The sequence below is a fragment of the Asterias rubens genome, chromosome 1 (genome assembly GCF_902459465.1).
Source record: "Asterias rubens chromosome 1, eAstRub1.3, whole genome shotgun sequence".
Classification (NCBI taxonomy): Eukaryota; Metazoa; Echinodermata; class Asteroidea; order Forcipulatida; family Asteriidae; genus Asterias; species Asterias rubens.
The window spans coordinates 9441894-9465031 of NC_047062.1; the positions used below are offsets into that span (position 1 = coordinate 9441894).

The 23138-nt window shown below is 40.5% G+C and overlaps 1 protein-coding gene across 1 annotated transcript in view; it reads left to right on the plus strand.

The window, feature by feature from the left end:
* LOC117287687 (sushi, von Willebrand factor type A, EGF and pentraxin domain-containing protein 1-like) overlaps positions 1-12038 on the plus strand; it is a 52722-nt gene extending 40684 nt beyond the window's left edge. Inside the window, exons 38-49 of the mRNA XM_033768217.1 lie at positions 79-199; positions 730-863; positions 2265-2505; positions 3236-3426; positions 4542-4733; positions 5495-5731; positions 6375-6545; positions 7253-7456; positions 8908-9089; positions 9903-10044; positions 10841-11044; positions 11874-12038. Of these exons, the coding sequence (XP_033624108.1) occupies positions 79-199; positions 730-863; positions 2265-2505; positions 3236-3426; positions 4542-4733; positions 5495-5731; positions 6375-6545; positions 7253-7456; positions 8908-9089; positions 9903-10044; positions 10841-11044; positions 11874-12037 (2183 nt within the window). The 3' untranslated portion in view covers position 12038. The remainder of the gene's footprint in view (positions 1-78; positions 200-729; positions 864-2264; positions 2506-3235; positions 3427-4541; positions 4734-5494; positions 5732-6374; positions 6546-7252; positions 7457-8907; positions 9090-9902; positions 10045-10840; positions 11045-11873) is intronic.
* The last annotated feature ends 11100 nt before the right edge of the window (positions 12039-23138 follow it).

Sequence of the window (23138 nt, forward strand, 5' to 3'; positions counted from 1 at the left end):
CACCTAATGTCTATATACTTCTATCTTTCCACTTAGTCTAATATATTAATAGCTTAATTAGTATCTTTCCACTTGAAGGTTTCAAAGGTGTGAGGTGTGAGGTTGAAATCAACAACTGTAAGCCTGACCCATGCCTTCATGGAAGTACATGCATCAATAGTTTGAATGCTCACTCCTGCCTCTGTCCACCTGGCTACACGTAAGTCAAGATCATCAACAAATGCTGCGGTTTGATTACAAGATTTTGGTTGAAGTGTTGTGACAAGCAAAGAAAGGGGCTTGCACACAAAGAGCACTGCTTTTTGCAAACCTCCACATATCTTTGCTGCATCTTTTTTAATTGACCTTTTTTTGTTATGCAACTCGCCAGACACACAAGGCCTGAAGTGGGCTACAATCAACTATTTTTCCACGGGCCGTTGGCATTCTCCTGGGGCTGAAACAGGGTTACCCCTTTACAGTCCATACGGTCACCCTTCCTCTTATATAATGCATCTTCATCATCATAATTGGTTTACAACCCCTCAAATAATTTGAATTGAATTGAATTAACTGAAAGCTTGGGCTAATGATTAATATACCCATTGAAAAACCAATGGTGTATCCTTTCTGTTTTGTTTGAGGTAAATTGGTAGTTTCATTAAGTGTTGGGTTGACTTGCCTGTACTGAATTATAACCCAAATAGTAGCCTCCATTCAGATGCTTCCTGTGCTTTGATTTCTCTGCAGTGGTGACCAGTGTGAGGAAGACATTGATGATTGTATGAGACATCTCTGTGAAAATGGGGCTCAGTGCATTGACGGCTTGAATGAATACCGGTGCAAGTGTCAACGAGGATTTGTCGGCAGATATTGCAATGATTGTAAGACTTGATACTATTTCATTTGTAATAAAAGTCTATGTTTTCTCTGTTTATTTCCACTTTTGGAATCGAGTATGCAGAACTCAGGGACATTTTTTTTGTAAAATCTTATAGAACAAAAAATGTTTTTGTTCGAAAAATGAAACTGTAAAATTATGAATATTTGATCCTAGACAAAAAGTAAGTGTTAGAGACATTGGACACTATTGGTAATTGTCAAAGACCAGTCTTCCAATAGGTGTATCTCAACATGTGCATAAAATAACAAACCTGTGAAAACTTGAGCTAAATTGGTTGTTGAAGTTGCAAGATACTAATGAAAAGAAAAAAATCCTTGTCACACGAAGTTACGGCTTTTAGATGGTTGATTTCAAGACCTCAAATTCTAAATCTGAGGTCTCGAAATCAAATTCATGGAAAATTACTTCTTTCTCGAAAACTCTGTCACTACTGTCAACCTCTCCCCATTACTTGTCACCAAGAAAGGTTTTATGCTAACAATTATATTTTGAGTAATTACCAATAGTATACAAATATTGACTGATTCAAGTAGCATAGTAAAACTAGTCACTCGAGGTGATCCCCGGAGCAGCCTATCTTCCCGAGGCGACGAGACAAAGCAGTCAATATATTTGTTTTATAACACCCCTTCCTTTGATTCTATCTGTATACTTTAATACTTTACCTTTATTTTCCTGGTAGAATCGTCAAAAAACTTTACGTACGTCACACACAATCAATCGTCAAACAAGAACTGTAAAATCTGACATTGAAAAACCGAGTTTTGACAAAATAAGAGAGTACCAGACTACTGCTGTTACGTTCGTTCTCTAAACCGTATTTCAAATGCACATATGTTGTTCATACACCGGGTGCGAGGTTGTCAAGCAGCTCGTTTAAATCAATGGTATTCAATGTAGTCTGGGTACCAGGGTATCCATGCACTAGTACATCGGTTGCTAGGCTATCGTTGAATAGTCCATTGAGTAGTTACTTTGGTCGGTGAACATGTACAAGAGTAAAAATACACAACACCATGTGACACGCTCTAGGCCAATCAACAGATAGAATCAAAGGAAGGGGTGTTATAATGTCCACTGCCTTTAAAAAGTAGGAGAGATAACCCATAGTTTTCTCACTCTTTGTCATGTTCCCTGTGTCAACCGTCAATTAACAATAATGCATAATGTCTCTAGTTAGAACACAAAAAGTGTCAGACTATTTTGTCTTTCCAGCCTCAGGCTGTGTCTGGGTTAGCGGCTGTGGCTTTGATCGCCATGTGGTGAAGCATGTGAGGCCCATAGCAACACCCTTAGCAACAGCCACAGCCATAACCGCAGCTGAATGGCTGGGGCGTTACTTGAATATAAGAAAAATGATGTGACATCATTATGCCAACAGATGCCCCATATAATTTTGATATGGTGCTGCAACGCGATGTTTCCAGCCAGTTTGTCACCATAGAGCAAGCCGTGGAGGAGAGCCTGCAAGCTTTCACCCTGTCCCTTTGGTTTCGAAGCACCCGCTCGCCGACAACCGATGCAGTAATACTGTCCTACATAGCACCAGGTAGTAGCCCAACACTTCAAGCAGCTGAGTTTGCCATCAGTGATCCTCATGCCCTGACTATCTTTATCAAGGGGTAAGAGTTGTTAAGCTTGTGTTTCTAATGAGCTGTATGTTCTTTTTAATTCTTTAATGTCATTGGCTGTCTACAACCTCACGCTATTTCTTGTATCTTTTTGGAATGTTCTATATCTAAGATGTGCCAAGATGGTGGCACATGCCGGGACATGTGCTCCATGCATCCTGACTCAGATACTCTTATTATGTTTATTGTATATGGTCACAAGACATCTGAGAGGCTGTTGTTAGAGTCACAAACGAACTTACTGGACATTCTACAATGATAATTTGTAGGCGGTTTCACACAATCGATGTTTGATCCGTGTCAAAATCTATATGGTTCAACCCTGTATTAACTCGGCAAAATTTCAACACGGTTCAAAAACGCTCTGCTTTCACACTAGCTCTGTTTCAAATCAATTTGTAGGACACATGTTTAACTTTCAAACTGCCTACTGTGCGATCATTTCACACTGCCAGGGTCCTAGACAGATTGAAGCAGAGAACTTCCATATTAAAGTGTGCGTGACACGTAACACATACCGGTATCAAAAAAAAAAGTGTTCACACTACAGCTTTTGACACGTGTTGGAATTTTTCGACTTATCGTGAGCAGGGTTAGGTTAGACACAGATCAAGCACTCTACACGGATCAACACTGTTTTGCAATTTTGTACCGGTATTGGTAGAAAGGTCAGTCCAGGTTACAAAAACCTCCTACTAACGTATTGTTATTTTTTTTTTAGATACCAGTATTCCACATCGGTCAGCATAAACGACAATCAATGGCATCATTTTGCCGTCACTTGGAAAGCACTTCAAGGCAATCTAAAACTCTATAAAGATGGTTTTGTAGTCCTGGCCCAAAGAAGAATACAATCTAATCACCGAATCGCTAGTGGAGGACGATTCACACTTGGAGAGATACATGGCTCAGGTGAGTTGCAAAGAAATAATAATAGTAACCGTATTTATAACGCGCCTTTTGGCAAAGGATACAAAGTGCCAGGTATTATTACTGCAAGGAGTGGGACGAAGGTTGTGATATAAGACCTTATCCTTAGCACCATGTAATGGTTTACAAGGTGCTGTGGCGCAATATGCTGCCAATCCAGCCAGGAACACCGGGGAGAACCCCTTCTCTTTTCGATAAGTGCACTGGGTTCTTTTACATGCATTTACACAACACATGGGACCAACAGGTTAATGTCTCATCCTAAGGACGAAGCAATGGTTAAGTGTCTTGCTTAAGGACACAAGTGTGGTCTATCGGCCAATCTCAGTTGTCTAGTTGGTATGACACTGCTGTAGAATTGCAAATTTTTTGGTTTCGAATCCCACCCGATTATTGTGCCTGTGATTTGTTTTCACCGAACTCGCGGGGAAGTACTGAGTAAACGGTGCTAACACACATCGGTGTAGATGGGTAAAACCAAAGTGAATATCCTTTGTCCTCGATGCAAATTTAAAGGCAGTGGACACTATTGGTAATTACTCAAAATAGTTGTTAGCATAAAACCTCACCTGGTAAGGAGTAATGAAGAGCTGTTGATAGTAAAAAACATCGTGAGAAACAGTTCTCTCTGAAGTAACATAGTTTTTGAGAAAGAAGTAATTTCTCACTGAAATATTTGAATTTGATTTCGAGATCTCAGAATTTTATTTACAATTACCAATAGTGTCCAGTGTCTTTAAAGGAACATTACAGAATTGGTAAAAGGAAAAACTTATCTACATGTAAGATCACAGATTTACATAAAACTTACACAGTCTAATGACGATGATATATTGAAATACCTATGTTCTGTTTTGATTATTTGTGATTGTGATGCAAAACTTATTTTTGTCTTGCCTGTATAATGTCACTTTCACAGGAAAGTTACTAACTGCCTATTTTGGTAATATCCAACTTTTGTCTTATTAATGTAACAAGGGTTTTTCCAGGGGGGGGGGGCTGGATTCTGTGTTACCAAAACAGTTGTTCAAAATATAAGAGATATTCAGAAAACAATGTTTGAGAAAAATTATTTGTATTTTTTTTTTTTTTACCAGCATCCACTAGTAAGCTACATGGTGCACTTAGTGGTGTAAACATGTGGGACACAGCATTAGAGGGGTCAGTGATTAGCAACCTTGCTAGTACCTGTGGCTCTGTAAACCCTGGTAATGTCATCACAGCAGCTGACTTCCTCCAGACAGCCTCCCTTGGAAGAGTCCAGATTCAGAACCCCTCACAGTGTGACGGTAAATAGAATCGGTGTTGTGTTTACAGTGTTTCTTGAAGTCTCTCTCTGATGTCTGCTAGTAACACCTTGGTCCAGAACACAAATTGTTAGTTGAACAGTCTGCTCGAACTCTACTGTAACATTCATGATGTTTTTGACCTAGTGAGGTTCCCAAATGTTACCCAACAGATCAATTTATTCATATAGCAGCTTTGTGGTATCGAAGAGACATTTTATCAAAGTTTGTTTGTTTGTGCAATTCCTTGAGTGAAGTAATGATAAACTGCTGTGATTAATCAAGGGGCCTGACTTTTCTGCTCTCTAGCCTCTGTTTGGTTGTGTGAATTTATATGAATTCTATAAATGTTAAGAACCAATGCGGACAGTTTTGGGAGGCTCTATACATCATCTTCTTCTTGACCCATTGTCCTCTAAAAAGACACAGTAGTCAGTTTACTGAGGAAATGTTTTTATTTCAATCCGATATATAGTATATATCGCCATCAATCTTCTAAGAAAATTCCAATGTGAAACACTGTTGAAATAAAATAAAAAATTAAAAAATAAAGACTGCCCAAAAATTTCACTGGTACATGTTTTAAAAAGTACGGCAAGTCCCTGAAAATTGTTGAACCATTGTTTCATTGGTCTCCACTAAACCAATATCTTCTTAGGTAAGTTGTTTAGTGTTTCTTCAGCGAACTAGAGGATGGAATGACTTCACTTATCCAAACAAACTTCATTGATGCATTGCTCTCTCTTGTAACCCAATCCTTACAGTGGTGAATGACTGTGCTTCCAACCCATGCCAGTTTGGAAGTACCTGCAAAGATGACTTGGGTCACTACATCTGCCTTTGTTCCTCTGGTTTCACTGGACTACACTGTGAGATTAACATCGATGACTGTGGAACACCATCACCCTGTGAGAATGGTGGCAGCTGTGTGGATGGTATAGAAACTTTCTCTTGTCAATGCCCATCAGGATTCTCAGGACAGCTGTGTGAGCTTGAAAAAGGTAATTTAATCAAATTACAAATACTGGTATTTTAAATCTAGAGTTCACTGTTGGCATTTAGTGGACATTTTCTTGCGATTCACAAGGATACCAAACTATATTTTTTTTAATCATTTTTTTTGTGCCCTTTAAAAAGACAATTTTTGAAAACCTAGATTTTATATTGTTTAGTATGGACACATTGCAGAAGCAGCAGCTCTCCAACTGCAACATTTCCAGAACTCCTAAAACACAGAACTTTACTAAGCATATGAATAGACTGATCCATTAAGCTCCACCCATTGCGTATTGACCAATCACAATGCAACGAAGGTCTGACACTAAGGTCTGACATGCGTGCGCGTATGCTTGGCGCACGCGGCAGAGTTGTGCAGAGCCCCACGTGTTCTTGCTCACACGTGCGTTGTGGGCGGAGCCTACTGGATCGGTCTATTGGTGCCTCATAGAATCACCCAACCACAACATTATTTACCTGGAGCTAGAGCCATAACTTTGGGTTTTGGGAAATGACATTTTGCTTTTGCGATTTCCAAAGTTCCTTTCATAAACCCTTAGAACTACTTACCTCCCTACAGAGGTAGATGTAGGGAAATAAACCACCATGCTTATCTGATTCATGTTTTTTATTTCATCACCCTAACAGTTGATGGTGGTTGGACTGCTTGGAGTGACTGGAGTGTCTGTAGTGTATCCTGTAATGGTGGTTCTCAGTCACATCAACGTACTTGTACCAATCCCCAACCAGCCCATGGAGGTAACCCTTGTGTTGGCGCTCTCACTGAAACCCAACAATGCAACATTGGACCATGCCCAAGTAAGTCACCCATATCTTAGAAGTTTATCCTGAATTCAAGATTGATTTAATAGTCTATATATAGTTGTCTGAATATTACAAGGTCTTGACACTATCCTGATCGTGTGATGCTGTTCCACAGTAAGCCATGCCCACTTCACACAAACTGGCTTCAGTAATTATCAGATGCTCAGATGAAATGCAGTGAGATGATAATTTATGTAAGAAAAGATGATCATTGAACTTGTCTGTCAGCTGTGTTTGACAAAGACGCAATATCTTAAAGGAATAAACAGCTTCTGTTGTAAGAAATGCCTTTGAACAAAGGAAATTATTAACTTTTGCAAAGTGGCAATTTTGGAGCTTTAAGCTGCAGAAGGGATGTGTATAAACTTGATTCACCAGCAGCATAGCCTAAAGCGATTTGAGTAATCATATCAGAATTTGAAAAAATTGAGTTGAACGAAACATCCACAATGTTTTTTGTAGTTTTATAAACACACAAGTATTATGGAATAATACATGTAGGAACCTCGGTGGTGATGCTTCTATCATCAGATATTTCAGCTTTTTTGTTAACATCAAAAGTAGTTTGATTTTCAGAGGTTTACAAAGATTGGCGAAAACTTTAATCTACACATGTACCTACCTATATGACTATATTTTTTGTTAGTTACGGATGGGATAATATTCTAACACATTCATTCTGTAACTCTGTATGATTTCAGGCTGTAAGATCTTGACACACCCGTTGAATGGAGAGCTACACTGTGAGACTGTCGGTGAAGAGCAGAATTGTACCATCTCATGCCTCAAAGGCTATGGCTTTAGCAGGGCTATTCTGTCAGCTTATCGCTGTGGTCCATCGAACAACTACCAGTGGTCACATGAAACGGATGTGAGCCCAAGAATCAACTTCCCCAAGTGTACAGGTTGGTCAATCATTCCATCTTTTCCTGTTGAACATTTTAGACAGATATTGTCAGGGAAATACTGGAACCAATCAATTAATTTCACTTTATTATACATGTCGGCCTGAACATCAAATTGACAAAAAATACAATAAGTTAAGTTTCGGATACAGTGTAAAAATACACACCACCATCAATAATTTTCACTTCATTATTCCTGATGGGAAATTCATTTCGGCCTTTACATCAAATTGACAAAAATTACAATACATTTTGTTTTACCATAAACAGTGCAAAACACACTACAAGCCAATATACATGTACTCTATATAAAAATATAAAAGTATATATCTATTCACCTCAAATGGATCCATACTCTTGCAAAATCAAGAGATAAGCAAAATGGTGGAAACCTGTAAAATAAAGCTTTAGTAGTTTTTTCGTCGAGCAGCTTTTTGATTTGAATTGGCTCCATAAGAAGATATCACTATGATTTATCATTATCATGAGGTTCTAATGCAATGAATGCAAGCAATTCAAAGTCATAGCCTTTCGGTTAACCAAATATTCGTGCTTACTGTAGCAGACAAATTTGCTAAGGCTAGCAAGAAAATTATGCGACCATTTTGCGGCCATTGTGCACGTTCATTCATATTTTTACGTCATTCATTTTCGTGCAGTAAGCACCAGAAGGTTAGCCTGCCTTTTCATGTGCTTACGGTTAGCATCGCTATGAAATGGAAATCGTACAGTACATGTAAGCCCAAAATCAGCCGTTAAGCAGCTCTATGAACTTGAGCCCAAGGCTGAGTAAAGTTCAATTTTGATGTTTCATCCTCCAGCCATAGCCCTCCAGGCAGCCCCCCCCCCCTTCCTTCCAAAGCTCCAAACCCAGCTCAAAACTATTGTCTTTCCTTCATCTATAATAGGTTATATTGCAGACTATGTAACCTTATACAATTGTTGAACGCCGAGGGTGTACAAAACCAATGGACCCCAATTACAGCGTGCAACAATTGTTTTGTTATACCTTGGTAACATTGTTATTCCTCTTCTCAAAGTTCTGTTGTCACCTTCAAACATTATGACGACGGAGTACTATGCATAGTTTAATAAGCAGACGAACAGTTTTTTAAATAAGAAACAATGCTTCACTGTTCCCTCGAACCCACGGCTGTTTCGTACAAATCAACCAACTGTGGGAATGATCTAGGTGATGTACACAGGTTAACAGCACTCATGTAAAAACCCGCTGCACTGTGCAGCCATGGTACATGCGTATTTGTTGCACTTCAATGATTGGTTCTCGACCATTCAGACTTCACAGTTTGTTGCCGAGGTATAACAAGCATATTTGTTGCACGTCAGTTGAATGGTTCTCGACCAATCAAACTTTACAAGTTTTTATCGAAGTATAACAATTCAAATTGCTACATTGGGCTTGCTACTATATGAATTATGTTTTAATACAGATTACAAACCACCATCCAAGCTTGCCATGGATATGGTCTTGGCATATGACAACTTGGTGTGTAACGGAATCGACGTGGCCAAGGATAACATGGTATATCAGCAAGTCAGTAACGCAGTTACATCCAGTGTCAACGCTATCAAGTGTGTCAAGGATAAAGCCTGCGCTGTCAAGCAGTCTAAGGTGTGTAATTGGGAGGCATGGTTGGCTTGTGGATAAAGCGCTCACCTCTCGCTAAGGTGACCCTGGTTCGATACCCAGCCAGGGCCATAATGTGAGTTGAGTTGTGCGTTTGTTTCTGTGCAAAGGTTTTCCAGACCATCCGGTTTTCCTCTCAGGGGAAAAATCAAACACTTTCAAACTTTGGCTGTGCTCTGTGGTCATAATGGGTTCCTGTGGCTGGCTGCCAAAGGCGCCCTTGCATGCCTGCTTCTCGAACACGTTGTAGCCGCCTCCTTCGCAATTCAGCTCTTAGCTGCGAGTAATAAGGATGATTAGCCTCCCATATTAATATTATTATTGCAGGAGGATATAGAGTCCATTGAGTATTGATTCTGCTATTGCTTAAGCAAAGCCACTCTCGGTGCTAGAAGTTCATTAAGACCCTTATCATCCATTCTTTAAACAAATACAGGCGGACATATTCTCTTGCTTTATTATCAGTAAATATTGTTCCCATTCAGAATTCATTTGAAACTTCTGAAGAGTAATTAGATTGAAAATAATAGTCCTTAAAGTATTGAGCCCCTACTACAACACTTGTATTTTGAGCTCTAGTGTTGCAAACATTTTCTTTTGTTGAGATTTGTTTTAAATGGACATTAGTTGCTCCTTTGCTGTAATGCATTGCAAATGCACTTTCTTAGTATTCATTTTATTGTCAATCATGTAGTAATGTAACATAAAATGTGACGTAGGCAGCCATAGTGTGTTGGGCTGCATTGGAGAAGTTGATACTGTTGCTTATGGTGCAAGATGAATTTGTGTACCCCTCAGGTCAATGGCTGTAGTCCCTCTGTAGTTCAACCACAAAGTCGCCAACGTAAGCGATCAGTTGATGAGAATTGGGTTACAGTCAACATCATATTGGAGCATGATCTACACATTCCAGATACCGACAACCTCACTAATGAACATGGTAAGTAGGGGCCTACATCAGTAGCTAGGCATATGAACGTTGTAACCAGTGAGTTGACCAATAGTTTGGGTGTTGAGTTTACAAATAGTTTGGGTGTTGAGTTTACCAATGGTTTGGGTGTTGAGTTTACCAATAGTTTGGGTGTTGAGTTTACCAATAGTTTGGGTATTGATTTTACCAATGGTTTGGGTGTTGAGTTTACCAATAGTTTGGGTATTGATTTTACCAATGGTTTGGGTGTTGAGTTAACCAATGGTTTGGGTGTTGAGTTTACCAATAGTTTGGGTGTTGAGTTAAACAATGGTTTGGTTGTTGAGTTTACCAATGGTTTTGGTGTTGAGTTTACCAATGGTTTGGGTGTTGAGTTAAACAATGGTTTGGGTGTTGAGTTTACCAATGGTTTGGGTGTTGAGTTTACCAATAGTTTGGGTATTGATTTTACCAATGGTTTGGGTGTTGAGTTAACCAATGGTTTGTGTGTTGAGTTTACCATGGTTTGGGTGTTGAGTTTACCAATGGTTTGGGTGTTGAGTAATAGTTTGGGTGTTGAGTTTACCAATGGTTTGGATGTTGAGTTTACCTATGGTTTGGATGTTGAGTTTACCAATGGTTTGGGTGTTGTGTTTACCTATGGTTTAGGTGTTGAGTTTACCAATGGTTTGGGTGTTGAGGTTACCAATGGTTTAGGTGTTGAGTTTACCTATGGTTTAGGTGTTGAGTTTACCAAATGCTGTGGAAACTGGTGTGTAAAGGTTCATTTATTCATTTTGTTATTGTTTTCCTTTTAAATGACCAGTGGCAAATCATAGCAGTTCTGTGAGAGCAATCAGTGAGCTTCAAAATAGTGCAAGTTATCTCGTCAACCAGACAGTGGGTGGTCACTTTGCCATCAGCATTGACAGTGACACATTTGACATCGACACAAATAAGTCTTCAAGCTTCGGCATTCCTGTCTGCCCATCAGGAACAGTTCGTGTTGGTATTGAGGACGCACGATGTGGTGAGTGCTACAGTGTTTTGTATCCTGAAGAACATTACTAAACTTTGATTTCATCAACATTTGTGAACTTCTCCAATAGGATCTCTATTACCATCGCTTTTATATTACCGGTATACACAATGTCATCACATCTTGCATGAGCAACTAAGAATTAAACAAGCACATACAAAGGCTGAGCAACTTACAATTATATAAACACTTGTATTCCCATCAAGTGTTTTAAAATTTCTACTCTCTAGATTTCGAGGGGAAAAAAAACTTCCTGAAAGTTCCTTTGATTGCTCCACTTAGTGAAAACAAAGAGACTGTCAGGGATATTTGCATGTTAATATTTCAACTGCTAGTATTTCAAAGTTTTTGAGTCATAAAATAATAACTAGTTTTTTATTTAGCTCATTTTCCAATTCAACCGTTAAGACGCGCCTTTCATTAGTAACCTGGTCGTTGTGCCAATAACTTTCCTGTAATCTTTTTCAGCTCCATGGGGGCCCCTCGAAGACGTTTTTCAAACACAATATCAACCTCTACCCTTGCAAGTACCTATTTATACCCCTGGAAGATTTCCTCGAGGATATAAGTTCCACATTCCAAACTAGGCAAGCTCTAAATTTTAACACAATTAGGTAAATGGCAGTAATGTTAGAATAAAGAGTGCCGCCACTGGAGGGGCTGACTTGCTATTTGTAAGTAGATCGTCTGGGTCATCACTAGGTATTAAAATCAATTTACACAGAAATGGTGCTTACTCACTGTGACGTGCCCGTTTTTCATTATCATATAAACCATGTATCTAAATGTAAAATGTTGTTTGGTTTGTCTTTCTACTCAGTTCCTTGTTCTTCTGGTACGTTTGATGATGGAGACGCTTGCCGAGAGTGTCCCACTGGAACCTACCAGTCACAAGAGGGCGCTACACTCTGCCACACCTGCCGACGAGGATTTACCACTGTGTATACTGGATCAGTCAGCAGAGAGGAGTGTATCCTTCTGTAGTGGACACTCTGGCTGCCATGTCTGAATTCTGGAACTTATCACTCCTAAAGACTGCTCTTTTCAGCCTACTTTTTTATTGGCTTTTCGCTTTTTAAAGTTTCTTACTGCCTGTGTCCTGTCATTTGAGACCGACACTTCATATCTTTGTTAATGGACGCTTTTATTAAAGGGACACAGTGCCTTGGATTGGTCGAGTTGGTCTTTGAAAAGTGTATGTAACCGTTTCTTTTAAAATGCATATGGGTAGAAAGATGTTGTAAAAGTAGAATACAATGATCCGCACAAACATGCCTCGAAATTGCACGGTTTTCCTTTTATCTCGTTGACTAACACGGTCGGCCATTTATGGGAGTCAATTCCATAATGCCAATCGGGGATCTTTGGCACCACTGTCAGTCGTTCCCATCGCCTGTCCCCCTTTCCCTCGATCATCAACCCATCGAGCTATCATGCCATTAATAACACGCCTCAAAGCTCAATACAAATAGGCGATTCAACGTCCTTGATCTCAAATCCTGCCCTGAAGCAGTCTTGAGGATTATCCTCCTGCCTGTATTATCATCCAGTAAGAGGGTCACAGGGGGATTACGCAGTAGGATTGAGCGACTACAGATTTTACCAAGGTCCTGTTGATTTTACTCGCCAGCAATCACAGTCCTGAGTTCATCGCCATGTAATGTGATTTTCTGGATACTAAGCAATATCTAAACCAAAGTTTGTATTCTCATTTCGTAAAAGGTAATTGACTTGTCTCAAAACATATCTATTTTGGAAACCATAGCCTTCAATTTTGTTTTGTTGTCTTGTGTATAATGAGAAGTCTTGTTTTCTGCACCAGGAGTGTCATCATTGACAGACATGGAGCACTAGAAATTTTCAACAGTATTATTATTATTATTTATTTCCCTGTCTCGATTTGTATTGGTTACATTGTGTCAAACAACATGGCCGCATGAAGACACATTGTTTCTATACTATATACTCTACTACCTTAAACCTTTTGTTTGAGGAGGAGAGAAACTACTTTACTGGTGCCATTATAAACTGTCCTTGATAAAAAAATTCAAGGGAATGGTCGTCCTGGGCAAACCATGATCTTTAAAAAAGAAATCCTGGCTAATTTCATCTTTACCCGTGGTCATTAGAGTAGAGTCCTAAAAACATCATCAAACTGCCAGAAAACGGGTACAAAATAAACTGCTAAAAGCTTAGCTGCCGGCTACTTGAGTGAATTGTAAACAAACAGTTGAGTTACTCAATTTGTTATTGTTGTGTTTTGGGTTTTTCTTGTTGGTGTGTGGGGGGGGGGGGGGGGGTAGGGATCATTTGACATTGGGGGTGGGGTCTTTCAGATTAAAAGTCTTTGCCAAGGTAGAACAAGAATAATAACGGTTTTAAAATCATCGTTAAATGTTGCTTACTAAAATAATGTAGTTTTTACACTCACACGGGGTTCGGTTCTTAAAATAAACAAATGGTACACTGCAAGTGCAAGCCTAACGTTTCAGAAAGTGCGTGTTTAATGTGCAAAAATATGTAAAATTTTTAATATAAAATATTATCTTTATTATGACATTTCAAATGTATCAACGATTGTGTGTGCATAACAGTTTCTACTTAAGCTGGTTTTTTTCTGTGCCTAATAAATCGTGAAAGCTGTACACGTGCTTTATCTTTTAAGTACATATTCTTTACATGTGTTCTTTTTTTAGAAAAATTCTTTGGAAAGTTAAAACTGGACCCTTTGCATTTACCTGAATAACACCATCATACCTGCTGGCGTCGATATCAAACGTCACAACACATTGATGAATATAATGAAGAAGAAGAAGTGGAAAGGAGCCTGTCATTAAAAAAAAAACATGCAAAATGTGGGGCATTCTTTCCTCCAACAAAATCTGCATAAAAAGGAGCCTGTTGAAGTGCGATAAATTGTGCAGACAGTTTCTCGAGTCTGAACCATCAAAGCCCATAATCTGCCGGTCACTTTGCCGTAATCAGTTACCTGTGGCACGGTTTGTGCATGACGTGATTTGTAGTTTAACACTTTTAACACACAATATGCTGAAAAGTCTTGCAAACTCCTGGTGTTTACACATAGTTAAAGGCAGTGGACACTATTGGTAATTGTCAAAGACTAGCCTTTACAGTTCGTGTATCTCAACATATGCATAACATCAGAAACCTGTGAAAATTTGAGCTCAATCGGACATCAAATTTACGAGATAATAATGAAAGAAAAAAACACCCTTGTCACACGCAGTTGTGTGTGTTTAGATGGTTGATTTCGAGACCTCAAGTTCTAAATCTGAGGTCTCGAAATCAAATTCGCGGAAATTACTTCTTTCTCGGAAACTATGGCACTTGAGAGGGAGCCGTTTCTCACAATGTTTTATACCATCAACCTCTCCCCATTACTCGTCACCAAGAAAGGTTTTATGCTAAACATTATTGTGAGTAATTACCAATAGTGTCCACTGCGATTAAATGGTTTCTGCTAATGTATACATTGCCCAATTACACAAATCTGCTTAAGAAAAAAAAGTAACTCTCCTCAGCAGAAATGAGCAGGATACCAGTCACAGGTTTTACATGTTGAGTGATATACTTTTAAGCATATTTTCGTTGTGCTAAGCTACTTGTTTTCTGCTAAAGCAGCTCTATGAAATTGGGTCCACTGCCAATGCCTGACTTCATTTACATGCTCCATCGGACAGAATTTCTTTTCTTAATCTGTGCATCCACCCGCTCCCCAAAGTCATATGATGTGCCGTGCTGTTTGGCTCGGATCCTCTGCCGCTGGACGAGCCGGTACTGAGCCCGAGCCAGTTCATCGAAAGCCTTGGTGTCCGTAGATTTAGACGGTATCGAATTACGTCCGCGGTAAACTTTACAGTCGTGGAAAGACTGCATCGATTTACTGATCACACGAAGATCGGTCGCATTTACCTGACTGGGTCTTCCCGGGGACTTTGTTAATTTACCCAGCTCGCGATACAGCGACAGTGCCTTGCTGCTGCTCCTCTGGTGGCTGACGGGGGTGGTTGGTTCCGTTGAGGCGGACTTGCCTTTTCTGATTGTCTCAAAAGATAGCTGAGAAGGTAATCCCTTTTCGGGAATGTTAGATTGGAAGAAACTAGAACTTCCGTGTGGGCTAGACACTTGTGAACTGTACTTCTTCTGAAAATAATTTCCACAGTCTTGAGGCGTTTCCGCAACATGGTCTCTTTGATTGGGCTCTTTACCCATTGAGTTGATGACACTAGTTATTGTAATTTTAGGCGGAATCAGTCCTTCGCTGAGTGGCTTTCCGTCGTCCTGCCCAGTTTTGCTCTCTATCGAATCATCAACTTTCTTTAAACTCTCATGTTCAGTAAAAGGGTACAACTCCTCGTTGATATTGTCGCACCATTTTTGGATGCGGCGTCTCAAGTCCGAGCTACCCATCTTAAGATTTGCCACGGTTGCTAAAGTCAACATCGGTGGGCCGTGTTCAGCATCTGCAGGTTTGTCATTGCTGCTCGGTGGATTCCCGCCAGTTTCCGGGGCAATGTGTGGGCAGTGGTCACTGAGGTGCAAAGCGACTGGATTCACGGAGCTGGCAGGAGGATGCTCATTTTTAGTGAGATGTATCGATGGCAAGCGGCTGCTGGTGGTTGACTGAAATACGGAGGCCTTCTTAATTGGAACAGAATGTCTTCGTGTTTTCCTCACGGGCAAACTTTCTGGCAGAGATACTTTAGGAATAACTTCCACGGCTTTGTGTTCGATTGTTTCATGACTCTCATCTGATTCGTTCCCATCGTCGACCCAAGCGAAGGGGTCGTAGATGACCGACGTCGGGAAATGGTCGACATGTTGCGGCGGTTCGGACAACCGTCGCTCGGGTAAACTTCTCGGCTTGTGACTGCCACGAGAAGTGTTAATAACGCCGCCACCACGGCCAAGACTATGCTTCCTGGTCCTGACGATACGCGGGCCAAGCGGGGCTCGCAGATCGGCAAGAAAGTCATTCAACTCGACCTTCTCCCGGTTGTAGAGCAGGAGGCTGTTCTCAAGTTCTTTCTGGAGTTTGTCTGTCTTCTTCTTTAAGTCGCTTTCCGCTTTAAAGCTCGCCGAGATCCTGGAGTCTACCTCGTGGAAAGAGGTTGAATAGGGGTCTTTCGTTACACGAGAAGACATGACGAATCGTGCGGGACTTTTTATTGCGGTATCCTCATTTTTTCCCCCATCATAACAAAATGCTTCACAATGCTATAACTTGTCAGTGTCTGTAAGATAACTGCGTGTTAACTCCTGCTCGAGCAGTTTCAACGGCAGAGTGTTGGTTACTATTTTGTTAAAGGATGGTCGACAAGGCTTAACGTAACTTACATGAGGCTAATAAAGTTCTCTTTTGTCCGAACCGCCTGTAAGTGACCCGTCCAGTTCCCACCTTATAACAACCCAACTGAATAAGGATTAGAATATAACGGGGGCTTGCAGGTGCCGCGATATTTTTAGGGGGGATTACAGACTTTCCGCGTGTATTGGTGATGCAAATAAAATGATGTTTCACTTTGAGTGATTTCTAAAAGAAAAATGTCCACATTTATTTTGTGAAAATTTCAGTATAACAAACACATTCACGTTTCTTCTACACCAAAGACGAGTTGCAACACTTTATTTAGGAATTTTTTTTAGGATATTCGCATTATTTTAGTTTCAACAAATGAAGACAAAATGTATTTTTTTCAAACACGGCCGATGAAGTCCCCGAGAAACAAGTTTTTTTAAAGTACGATTCTCAACAGTATTATAATCCTTTGAAGGCAAGGGAATACGAGGGCTTAGCTTAATCTACCAGGTACCATGCGTAATCTGATGTAATCCTATGTTAATCCCAGCCCAAGGCTTACATTTAGGGCTGAGTGAGTCGAGTTGCATGTCACTTAATACGCCCTTTGATCCCTTCATTCTCCACAAGTTTCAGCAAAATCTGGGCCCAATTTCATGGCTCTGCTTACCGCCGAATCATCTGCGCTTACAGTCACAACTCCCCGCTTGACGTGCTAGTGCAAAATGTCTGCGCATAGCCTTGTATGCGTAGAATGCTTATCGTAATGTGAAGCCGATAACCCGTGAAATACGCTTGCTGTAAGCACATAATTCCCTGCTTCCGTAACACCGAATCTGTGCTTACGGTAAGCAGGGCCCAATTTCATTGAGCTGCTTAAGCAGAAAATATTGCTTATAACAATTATTGTCTGCTGAGCAGTAAGGAGCAGGATACCAGTCACAAATCGTACATGTGACACGCTATTTGTTACGGTGCTTAAGCAGCTCTATTAACTTGGGCCCTGGTTATATAAATTAAGGAAAACTACACCATCGGACACACGGGGATGTCACAACCATTGTTCGGGGTGTCCTTCGTAAGGATTTTTTTCTGCTAGACATAAATTCACTCCACACGCATCGTTTAATAACCCCAACTGTCCATTAAAATGTGAAGACGCTGCATTTGCTTCTGGATATTCATTGTGAATACAATCAAATGCATGAGTTACTCTCCTATAATAAAAACATACCATCATTCTACTGGTCAACTACATGGATGACCAATTAAAGGCAGTGGACACTCTTGGTAATTACTCAAAATAATTATTAGCAAAAAACTTTACTTGGTAACAAGTATAGGGGAGCTGTTGATAGTATAAAGCATTGTGAGAAACGACTCCCTCTGAAGACACGTATATTTTCCGCGAATTTGATTTCGAGACCTCAAGTTCTAAATCTGAGGTATCGAAATCAAATTCGCGGAAAAGTACCTCAGATTTAGAAATTGAGGTCTCGAAATCAAGCATCTGAAAGCACACAACTTCGTGTGACAACGGTGTTTTTTATTTCATTATTATCTCGCAACTTCGACGAACGATTGAGCTCAAATTTTCACAGGTTTGTTACTGTATGCATATGTTGAGATACACCAAGTGAGAAGAGTGATCTTTGACAATTACCAATAGTGTCCAGTGTCTTTAATTATAGGCATACAATAAGGATGATAGGTAATAAGTTGTTATCATTTTGGTTTTTACAGTCTTTGCCAATTCATCCAAAATGACACATGGAGCTATGGGCCAATATATATTGTGTGTTCAAGTTTGGGATTGTCTTTGGTAAATCTCACTATTTTCTGCGCTATTTGAGTCATCTGGGCCCAGTTACATGGCGGTTACCGCTGAATTCTGCGCTTACGGTCACCATTCGCCGCTTACGTGTGCAAGCGCCAAATTTCTGCGCTATAAAAGCAGAATGCCCATAGTTACGTGGAGTACGCAAGCGCAGAAGCCAAAATTCGTCGCTCACCCGTGAAACAGGCTTGCCGTAACCACCGGTTCTGTGCTTACGATAAGCAGATCAATGAAATTGGGCCAGTTTACGACTGACACTATTTCATGCTACTTGTAAAGGGGGGTACTGCTTTGTTATTCGATTACTGTATTGGTTTGTTCCTATAGTGTTCTCACCCGATGTTGAGTATTATAGGGCTGGTATGATGATGATTTATCAGCAGATTGGTCTTGATTTAGCCTACATTTAAACGATGCATACTCATGGGCGTCAATCAGGGGAGGGGCAGGGGGACATTTCCGCCCGCATCCCCCAAACTTTGGAACGATGGGGGACACAATAAATTGTTATACTTCGGTAACAAACTGTGAAGTTTGATTGGTTCTCGTGATGTGATGCAAAAACGCATGTACCACGGCTAGCCGTTGACCGGCGCGGTGTACATTACCTTTACTTGGTCGTTCCCACCGTTGGTCGGTTTCCAGCGCTGTATATACGAAACACACGCGTGTTCAAGAGGAACTGTACAGTAAAAAATTGTATCTTATCATACTGCGTCATAATAATGTTTGAAGATGACAACAGAACTTCGAGAAGATGAATAATAATGTTACCAAGGTATAAAACAAAAAAAAAACAATTTGTTGCACGCTGTAATTTGGGTTCCATGGGTTGTGTACACCCTCGAGTCCTCGGGGAAAAATGACACCCTCGGCTTTCTAGATGCTCTGGGTGCAATCTTAGGCAAATCAGAATTGATGAACGAAACAGAACATGAAGCCTTAAACATTTGAGCAGCATGATGGTGCAATCTTGGTCGATTTATGGGGAAAGTGTCCCTCGTCCTTCATCTACGTGTCCCCGTCACCCCAGGTTTGATGCCAATGAGCTTTATAATAAAGGTGGTCAAGACATGGGAGGACATTTTATATTGTGACCTCCCACCCTTAAAAAGTATGTGGGACATGACCCCCCACCCGATAGACACCCATGTGTATTAGAGAGGGCCGACCAAGGACGACCGAGGGGTGAGACCGAGATGAAAATATTCACTATCCAATCCTATTGTTGGGCGAATTCACCGCGAAATTCACAAACATTCATATTCCCAAAGAATATTCGCCACAGGAGAGCAGCATAAGAACAAACCACTTGTCCACGCCATGGGCATCAATCCTTCGGGAAACGGAGATGACTCCAGAAAGGGTGGGTGACACTACAATAAACTCCCCCCTCAAATTGGCCTATAAGATTGCACCACAGAGCATCTACAACGCAACATTTTCCAGGGCCACCCTCGGGAGCAAACTACTTTGAATAAAAACTCGTTAGCCTGATCTAGGCTAAGTCCAAAAACGCACAAAGAAACACTTTTGTTCTCCTAAATTCCTCTCCTTCTTAAAGACGGACTTTGCCAAGCGACATTGAAATGTCTTTGTCATGCAAACTGATGTTTTTGCGTTTCTTGTTCGTGTTTTGCAACGCGCTATTTTCAACAATGGGGGTTGGAGAAACTTGGCCATAGTTTTACACGGGCACATTACAGGCCGTATTAGATAGAAGGTTCAGTGCATACCACATTATTGCACGCTAGACACGGTTCTACACTAACTTGTCTGATAAATCAACCCAGAAACCTAGTCAATTACCTGTCAATAATCTACAACAAAAACAGTGCATTTAGCTCCATTTTGGCAGCAGTGTATTATGACTTATTAGTTTGTGTGAAATGCTTTTCGTATGTCGCCACGAAGTTGAAACTTTTATGGAGACTACAAAACTGCCAACATTGATATTAATCTCGAGTGACCAGCGGCTCCGGGGAAAGATGCCCAGCTTTCTCTTGAAGATACAGAAATACTTGAAGATTGCAAATAACTCCATACGGGCTTATTCTGTGTTGAACCTTGCTTCACCTCCTTGGTCAGAGGTTGTACACTGGAAAGATATTTCGATAGGTGAAGACTGAATACGAACGCCCATGGGACCACCAAAGCTGCAACCCCATCCAGCGGGAGCAGAGGGCCGCATACCCGGCCAAGCAGTACTGTCAACAGTTGAATGTGTGCCGCTGCAATGCAGTCCACAAACCTGAAAGGTAAAGAGCCTTATAATTTGTTTCGAATTCCACTGTCTTTCTCTACTTATTTTTAAAACTAAACTGTTGTCATTTCAAGATAGCTCAGTGAAAATTTTGTACAATTTACGTCACTTGCCCTTTTATCAGTTTGGAAAAGTTTCCGTATCCTGCCACCACTTTTTCATTCGTTATGAAATAAAATAGTATTTTTAATCTCATTTAAATCTTATTTAATTTCAAAATAAATTTGAAATTTACCCAAAACGATTTCATTCCTTTTTGTAAAAATTGTTGAAAAGGTGGTGGCATGATACGAAAATTTTAGCGGGAAAACTGGCGCTCGTATTGAGCAGAGTACATGCCTCGCCCACCATCTTCCGCAACCACCACGTGGCCACGTGCTGCATGAATTTAGTGGTCATTTGGACGCGTGTTCGCGGTTGTGATTGGTCGATAAATACAAGGGGCGGATCCTATTTTTGTTTGCTAATAATTTGTTGCATCCTTTTTATAGCTCCACGGTTGCATTGAGCCGGTGGGTAAAGTCAGATAGAGACGAAAATTTCCAATTCTGTTATTGAATACGTCATAAGCTGGGAGAATAAAACCCGAAGGGCTTCAGAGTATAGGACTGTAAATAATTATATAAGATTTTTTAAATACAATGTTGGCCACAGTCAGAAAATGAACTTCCCTTGCATAGGCCTACTTTTCAAATTTTCATCTCTTCGATATTCATATTGCTATAGCACCCCCCCCCCCGTACTGCCCAATGTTCTTGAGCGATTTTTAAGAAAATTTCTAAAAGTTGTAAAAGTCATTTCAAGAAGATGTGCTGGGGCACATTACACACACAAATAGCACTCGACACTTTTGGTAATTGTCAAAGACAAGTCTTCTAACTATACTACGTGTATCTCAACATTATGCACAAAACAACAAACCTGTGGAAATTTGAACTCAATTGCATGGTCGTCGAAGTTGCGAGATAATAATGAATGAAAAAACACACTTGTCACCCGAAGTTGTGTGCTTTCAGATGCTTGATTTTGAGACCACACAAATCTGAATCTGAGGTTTCGAAACCAAATCTTGGACAGTAACTTCTTTCTCGAAAACTGTTACTTCAGAAGGAGCCATTTCTCACAATGTTTTATACTATCAACAGCTCTCCATTGCTTGTTGCCAAGTTAGTTTTATATGCCACAAAAATATATTGAGTAATTACCAATTGTGTCCAGGGCCTTTTAACAATTGTTTGCCACTCATTAACTGCTGGGGTCTATTCTGTTTTGTCAAAAACCTGTGGTTACCCCCAACATAGACCTTATCGCAAATACCAATGCGCAAGCACAGACTGTTGAATGAGGTGCATTGTGGGATATATATGGATCAAATTTGGATACCAGCTAGACCACAATGCACCCAATTCCAAGCTTTACGCGCGCGCCCCGGTATTTGCGAAAAGGTCTATAAGACTTGATGACAAGTCGTTTACGCTGCTTGTTACAAACACTATTCGTGCAACAGTCGCAGTGCGGTTAGATATTCATGCAACGGTCGTAGGTAGCACATGGCACTAAAACGGGGTTCGCGGACATCTTGTAAATTCCCCGCATTCTTTAATTTGCCAAACTGTATGCAGATCTCTTTGATGTGCAAATAAAAGCACCCCGATTGGTTAGTACAGCGGACTGGGACAACGCTCACTTCTCTACATTTTGCTCGCCAACTAAAAAAAAACACCCGCTCTTTTATTGTCTCCTAATTTGAAACCTAAATTGTTATTGTTAACTTTCCCTTAAAATTAGTTATTTTTGCTTTATTTTGGCAGCAGTGGTAATGTCTGCAGTGTGATGTGTAAAATGCTTCAGTAGCCTAAAATCACCACGGAGTTGAGAACTGAACTTGATACAAAACTGTCGACATTGATGTTGAGCTTGAGTGACCAGAGGCTCCAGGGAAAGAGGCCCAGCTCTCTCTTGAAGATAGCTGTAGCAAATACCTCCACATCGGGCTTGTTTCTCTGTTGAGCTTCCAGTTGCTTGCTTCGTCAAGTTGGCTTCAATATCTCACTCTTGTAAGTTGGATCTCGATGACAGCGAGAGGACATTATCTTCAAGAAGAAAACATTAAACTTTAAAGGCGAAGATGGTCTGAACATCTTTCCCCTGCTAACGGACCCAGCTAGCAGGACAGAGCTGCATCCATATAGCCCATGGGACCAGAGCAGACCCACCCAGCCCGGGGACTAAAGCTGCAGACACCGCTCAGCAAGCAGGGCTGCTACTGCTGCCTGAAGTCCACAAACCTGAAAGGTATAAACCCAGGCCTTTTGTTTGTGAATTCCATTGTCAGAAATATTGGCATGATCCTTGGCTATGCTAGGTAATGGTTGTGCTCTCGCACAAAGTACTTGATGACCAAAGTCTCATATTGAGTTCTATTCAGTCGCCCTAAGTACTTGGGAGTACTTGAGAATTTGACTGAAAAGTGCTAGACTACGACACTGACATATTTCTGAGTTCCTTGCTCTATGCTGAGAGAAAGTTTTGTTTATAATAAATTCCAAGTCATCTTTAAATAATGGGACTTGTTAAATAAACTTTAGTGAGGCTTTATTGCATTTGGCATTATACTTTACAGGGCTCGAATTTGGTGTTAATTTCTACAAGACTACAACTTTCA